Source organism: Otolemur garnettii, unplaced genomic scaffold, assembly GCF_000181295.1.
Source record: "Otolemur garnettii isolate 467f Iridium unplaced genomic scaffold, OtoGar3 scaffold00141, whole genome shotgun sequence".
Classification (NCBI taxonomy): domain Eukaryota; kingdom Metazoa; phylum Chordata; class Mammalia; order Primates; family Galagidae; genus Otolemur; species Otolemur garnettii.
The window spans coordinates 1,228,768-1,236,025 of record NW_003852536.1 but is presented as its reverse complement, the minus strand read 5'-3'; the positions used below and the strand labels follow the sequence as shown (position 1 = coordinate 1,236,025).

The following is a 7,258-nucleotide window of genomic DNA, read 5'->3' as shown; positions in this document are numbered from 1 at the left end:
AAAAAAAAAAGTTTTTTCAGAGCTGGGAGAGGTGGCTCACGCCTATAATCCTAGCACTCTAGGAAGCTAAGGCAGGTGGACTGCCTGAGTTCACAAGTTTGAGACCAGCCTGAACAAGAACAAGACCACCATCTCTAAAAATAGCTGGCGTTGTGGTGGACGCCTGTAGTCCCAACTACTTGGGAAGCTGAGGCAAGAGAATCGCTTAAGCCTAAGAATTTGAGCTTGCTGTAAGTTGTGATACTATAACACTCTACACCAAGGGCAACAAAAAAAGACTGTATTGTTCCCCCCCCCAAAAAATAAGTTTTTTTTCAGGCTGTAATTTATTGTTACAGACAAAGAAATGGTTCTTTACATTACACAGTATTTCTAATTCTGAAAGCTGTAACTTCATGAACTTTTTCCCTTTTTAATTATTTTAAATAATGTCTATAAACACTAAAGCATATTCTTGTCAAATCCTCAGTAAGGGATATGGTTTGCACTCCTCATACAAACACTATATAAGTTACTGACAGGGCAGCCCCTATGGCTCAGTAGGTAGGGCACCAACCCCATATACCAAGGGTAGCGGGTTCAAACCCAGCACCTGCCAAACTGCAACAACAACAAAAATAGCTGGCATTGTGGCAGGTACCTGTGGTGCCAGCTACTGGGGAGGCTGAGGCAAGAGAATCACCTAAGCCCAGAGTTGGAGTTTGCTGTGAGCTGTGTGATGCCACAGCACTCTACCGAGGGTGATAAGAGTGAGACTCTGTCTCTACAAAAAAAAAAAAAAAAAAAGTGACTGATAACATTACCTAATTTTAAAAGACAGTTAAAGCTAGTTGGTAGAACTTCTTTTGAAGTTCAGTACTTCCTGAATATTTTCCTTATGTTATATTCCCACTTCCATGAGATACCAACCATCCACTCAACTGAGCAACCAGTTCAGAAAACTTGTTGCTTCTCAATTACTCAGCCAAATGATCAAGAAATCCCAATCATATTCCCTTTGGAATATATTTTCAATCTGTCCCAACTTCCCCATTTCAATTTGATTCACTTCCTCATCATTATTTACCCGTACCACAATAGTCTGCGGGTTCCAATTCTCAATACCCTCTCTAATCCAATCCAAGAGAGCTTTTTACATGAGAGAGAATTCTGCTTAAAACTTATAATTACTTCACCATAGACTTTCCTTTTTTTTTTTTTTTTTTTTTGAGACACAGTCTTCCTCTCTCACCCAAGCTAGAAGGCTGTGGCATCATAGCTCACAGCAACCTCAAACTCCTGGGCTCAAGCAATCCTCTTGCCTCAGCCTCCTGAGTTAGCTGGGGCACCCACCACAATGCCTGACCAATTTTTCTATCTTCAATAGAGACAGAATCTCACTCTTGCTTTGATCTCAAAATCCTGAGATTAAGCAATCCACCTGCCTCGGCCTCCCAGAGTGCTAGGATTACATGCATGAGCCACCAGGCCAGCCTCCTTCACCATAGACTTTAGTAGAAGGCCTCTAATTATGAACAAGATCTTTCATAATCTGAATTGTCATCATTTCTGGCCTCACTTCCTCTTCCCCCTCTACCTAAGCCTTCTAAATTAAGTCGACTTTCCCCAATGCTCCATATACTACTATTTTTTTCATTCTCTTTACCTAAAATATCTACTTCTTTGAAATAGAAATTATCCAGATATTCTCCATGTTCCAAGTACATAAATTTATCGAAGTATTATACTTACACTATAATCTTATTTGTTATCTTCTCCCACTAGACTATTAAGCTTTTCAAAAGCATGGTTCAAGTTCAATTAATATATTTACCTCCAGAAAGTAGCAAGTAACTTGATTTAATTATATTCTATAATTATATACCTTACATAATGCATACATCCATGTATTTATGTACAAGTACACACTTTTCCACACCATGGAAAGAAAAAATTCTATTCTTCTACAGTTGTGTGTGCATGTTTCTAAGCATATGCTTTTTTCTCACCACATTCAGAAAACCAGCAATAAACTTGGTGAAGAAACAACCAGAATTCAAAGTACTTCTATAATTACTATCTGATATCTAGCATATGGAAGGCTCACACGTTAGAATAAATAAATGGTGAATATAAATGAACCCATCATTTAAGTGTGTTTTTAAATACAAGCATATTCAATAGTGACATGTTTTCCATATAGCTCCAAGACTACAGGCTCAAATTAACAGAGAAAAAACATCTTGAAAATTCCATAGCAATGAATACATGTTATAAATTGTGTGTGCCATCACAGAACACATCTGGAGATAAGAACAAGACTAAGACGATACTTTTCACACAAAAAATATTAGAACATTAGATGTCACTGTTATTTTTACTTTGGAATTTTTGAACAAAGAAAAAGTTAAACATTTTAAACGTTGAGTGTCTTGTATAATGTATCTTTAACCTCTTTTTTATTTTGAACTTTTACACATTCACATAAAGTACACTAATTATAAATATAGTTTAATGCATTTTCACAAAGTAAACCACCTGTGGAATGTCCAGATACCTTTAATAATACCTACCCTTCCAGGAAGAACAACTGCTTTAACCACTCTTGATATTCCAAGGTCATAAAGACAAAGAACACTTCCTTCTGCTTCTTCCAATCCTACTAATAAACCAGTTCTCTTCTGCCAAGAGAATTCTTTCACTGCTAGAATTACAGGAGGCTGTTCATTCACTCCACTGAATCTGTATGCAGATAACCGCTCTCCTGTTACAGAATTTACTACCTCAAGTTGTGGACCACAAGCCAAGCAAGCAAGTCCATTTTTTCCTAAAAAAAAAATTTTAAAAGCAAAAATATTGCTTATTTTAATATTGCCCAAACATAACAAAATCAATAACCAGTTAGTTCTTGTACATATATTTATACACACACACACACACACACACACAAAATATAAATACAGGTTCATTACATAAAACTTTACAGATTATTTCCAAATTGAAATCTAAGCATTTATAGAACAGAGTGATCCTCAAATTAATAAAATAAATTGAGAAACTACTATTTCAATAATCAAGTAATCATTTGGTAAAGGCACTACATGATGTCCTTAAATAATTATTTCATTTATTCCTATCATATCTCAATATAGAGACAAGGTAACTAAAGCTTAAACGACTTTAATCTGCCCAAAGTCAGTTAAAAAGTACAACAGAGCCAGAAGTAGATCCCAAATCTAACTCCAAAGCATACTTTTACTATATCAATCATATCCTAAAAGATGAAAGCCAGGAGATATGGCAGTTACAAAATATAATACATAAGTCTATCCCTGAGTCCACAATTTAAATGAGAAGACAAGACACAACTAGCATAACAATGGGAATACTAGAACCTCTTTAGAGCCTACTACTCATTTCACTCTGCCTGTAATGTAAAGTCACTGGTGGGTTTAAAGCAGGTCAATAACAACCTGATTTATGTTTTTAAATGTGACTCCAGCTGCTAAGCAAAGAATGAACCACCAGGAGGAGTGTAAAGAAGCAGCTACCTGTTGGTAACTGTGTGTGGATAGAGAAAAGATAGGAGTCGAGAGTCACCTAAGTACAATTAACAATTAACAGGACCTGCTTGTTGAAGAATTAGATACAAAGAGGTGAGTATGACAAAAGAATTTTTGCTTGAGCTACCAGACGAATGGTGGTAACTTTACTACTAAATTTGAGATGTCCATCATGCATCCAACTAGGTGAGGGAAGCTACATAGTTTAAGAAAGGAAGATGACACAGTGGGAACCCAGAATGCCAGGGTTCAATGCTCCTTTCTGCCACTCACTATCTGTGTAATTGGGATCAAGTTACTTAACCTATTTGATTCTCAGCTATACAGAACAGTGCCTGTTTAGAAAAGTTTTATACTTAATGAAAAGTCATTACAATATCTGAAATTAGTATTACTGCTACTTTTAACATTCCAGAGAATAGCAATGTAAATAGCTACAGGATGGATACATACATATGCTTTGCTGCCTTCCTCCTGAGAAGATGGCTATAAAATTTATTTTTAGAAGAGCCTTCTACAATATTTCTCATGAGACTGAAATCTATACTAGAAAGGCTTCTTTAGTGTACTTCCCTGCTGCCCTATGCAATCTAAACTACATATTTAGATCATGCTCAGATTAATGGTACTAGAAAGTAAGATTTTCTGAAAATTTTGTATTACCCAGAGCCCTATAATCGGACTGTTCTATTCATAAGACTATTTAGGTACTAATCTAAACTCACCATCAATAAAACTTACTGATTATAATGAAGAAAAAATAAATGTATGTTATTTCTATTTTCTAAATATTGATATCCAACACTAAAAGATATAAAATATATAGGATTTTTTTTTAATTGTTGGGAATTCATTGAGGGTACAAAGAACCAGGTTACATTGATTTTGCATTTATTAGGTAAAGTCCCTCTTATAATTGTGTTCTGCCCCCCAAAAGGTGTGCCACACACCGTGACCCTCCCAACCCCCTTTCTCCTTCCCACTCTCTGGTCTCCCCTTCCCCCAGCCCCCACCCTGTACTAGGTCATTGTCCTCATATCAGAATTGAGTATATAGAATTCTTGCTTCTCCATTCTTCTAATGCTTTACTAATACCGTGTTCCACTTCCATCCAGGTTAATACAAAAGATGGAAAGTCTTCACCTTCTTTAACGGCTGAATAGTATTCCATGGTATATACACACCACAGCTTATTAATCCATTCCTGGGTTGGCAGACATTTAGGCTATTTCCAGGAGTTCTAATAAGGAAAATTTAACCCCCGGAGATTCACTGATAATGTGTTCTAGAGTTTGTAATTATAGATGTTATATATTTATATAACACCACTTTATCCAGGCTATTCTTTTTTTTTTCTTCTACACTAAATAAACTACAATATACACATATTATTTATCTTGCAAATCAATCACATTAGTAAATGTTCAGCAACATCATCTTTACCTGCAGCAAACTTTCCATGAAGCACAGAATCTAATGTTATTTCATCTTCTGCAAGGGCTTGAATAGTCACTTCTGGGAACTGCAGGAGACGACTAGTCACTTGAGCAATTAAGTCACGCATACTTCCACTGTAAATATTTTTAAAAGATAGCATTATTATAATACACTTGTACTATAATACTTTGCTATAATGCTTTGCTTATCTACAACCAGAAAAAAAAGAAAAATCCACCACACCAAAATAAAGTAAAACTAAAATATGATTACAAAACACATACTGTGTGGACCTGGGTCTAAAGTATTCTCTCCTAAGAAAATATTTCCCAAACAGCCTTAGGAAAGTGAAGATTTATTAAGCCAGGTGTCCTAAGGATATACGTTATTCCCCAGATTCTTTGAAAATTGGTTCACTGCAGTTCATCTTATTGTCTAACCTACTTCCAAAGAATATATCACTCCTCCCTCCCACCCCCAAAACTGATATACATTAGAAATTAACTCTTCAGGCTCCATACCCATAGCACAGTGGTTATGGCGCTGCCACATACACCCAGGCTGCTGGATTCAAACCCAGCCCAGGCCAGCTAAACAACAATGACAACTGCAACAACAACAATAAAATAGCTGGACACTGTGGTGGGCACCTGTAGTCCCAGTTACTTGGGAGGCTGAGGCAAGAGAATTGCTTAAGCCCAGGAGTTTGAGGTTGCTATGAGCTGTGACGTCACAGCACTATACCAAGGGCAACATGGCGAAACTCTGTCTCAAAAAAAAGAAAAGAAAAAAGAAATTAACTCTTCAATAAAAGGGGGGGAAAGTCCATGAAAAATGTCTAAATCCACAGAAACCTCGGAAACAGAGTTTGGTATATGTCTTTCACTGAATAGAAACAAATATAAAATTATCAGTTCTAGTATATAGAAGACTAGAATCCCTGAATGACCCCTTTCCATTATCAACAACCAAAAATGTTGGCTAAAATACAAAAGTATCTTTCTGAATGATTTGAGCTGGCAAAACTAAAAGTGATGAGAAGGGAGGAATTCTATATAAGCTGGCTTTGGTCTTATGGGCTAACTACCAAATCCAATCCTGGTGTCCCTGATCATGTTTTGGGCACTCTGGGATACACAGAAGATAAAGCTTAGAGTTAAGAGAACTAGTGAGAGCCTCCCTCCATCAGTCCCATTATATCCTACAGGTCTATATGTCACAACCCTAAATAAAGGTAAGTAAGAGAAACATTCGTTGTGCAGGACAGGAAAGTAATAAAGCTATCCACCTTGACAACCATGGCTCTGAGTCTCTATTCAGAAAAAAAAAAAAATTTCTTTCATCCAAATTTGGGGCCAGAATTCAAGCTGTTATATGAAAATCTTCAAGGGAATAATTTATTATAAATTATTCTCAAGTTGGTAATACTACAAGCAACCCACAGAAATAACAACACACCTTCTAGAACTTCAAAGAATTCTTAAAGCTGATGTTCCAGAGAAAATGAGCTCATGGTCAAAATAACAAAAACATGCTAGGACACCAGCCAGCAAAATGGTGTCCTTCGACAGCCAGCAGAATCGAAGACTTCAGATATTGAAATTACTAGAGAATAGAAAATAAATGTTTAACATATTATGGAAATCAAAAATTTAGCTTAATGGCATATACCAAACTCTGTTTCTGAGTATTTAGACATTTTTCATGGACTTTCCTCCCCTTTTATTATAGAGTTAATTTCTTTTTTCTTTTCTTTTTTTAAATTACTTATTTTTTTTAATGTTTTTATTTATTTATTTATTTTATTGCAGTTTGCCCCGGGCTGGGGCTTGAACCCGCCACCCTTGGCATATGGGACTGGCACCCTACTCCCTGAGCCACAAGTGCCACCCTCTTTTCTTTTTTTTTGAGACAGAATTTCGCTGTGTTGCCCTCGGTAGAGTGCTGTGACATCACAGCTCACAGCAACCTCAAACTCCTGGGCTTAAGCAATTCTCTTGCCTCAGCCTTCCAAGTAGCTGGGATTATAGGTGCCCACCACAATGTACAAAGAATTCTTAAAGCTGATGTTCCAGAGAAAATGAGCTCATGGTCAAAATAACAAAAACATACAAGGACACCAGCCAGCAGAATGGTGTCCATCAACAGCCAGCAGAATCAAAGACTTCAGATATTGAAATTACCAGAGAATAGAAAATAAATGGGCTCGGCGCCAGTGGCTCAAGCGGCTAAGGCGCCAGCCACATACACCTAAGGTGGCGGGTTCGAATCCCCAGCCC

General features: G+C 36.8%; 1 protein-coding gene across 4 annotated transcripts in view; it reads right to left on the bottom strand.

The window, feature by feature from the left end:
- Positions 1 to 7,258, bottom strand: part of AHCTF1 (AT-hook containing transcription factor 1) — an 87,034-nt gene that overhangs the window by 69,415 nt on the left and 10,361 nt on the right. For 2 of the 4 annotated variants that reach the window (XM_023518556.1, XM_023518557.1), the window contains exons 1-2: positions 4,986 to 5,150; positions 2,553 to 2,806 (exon numbers count right to left, since the gene is read on the bottom strand). In XM_023518556.1, coding sequence (XP_023374324.1) covers positions 2,553 to 2,806; positions 4,986 to 5,139 — 408 coding nt within the window. In that variant the 5' untranslated portion in view covers positions 5,140 to 5,150. Of the gene's footprint in view, positions 1 to 2,552; positions 2,807 to 4,985; positions 5,152 to 7,258 lie in introns of those variants that run through there. The other 2 variants (XM_012810759.2, XM_023518558.1) reach the window with 2 other exon arrangements.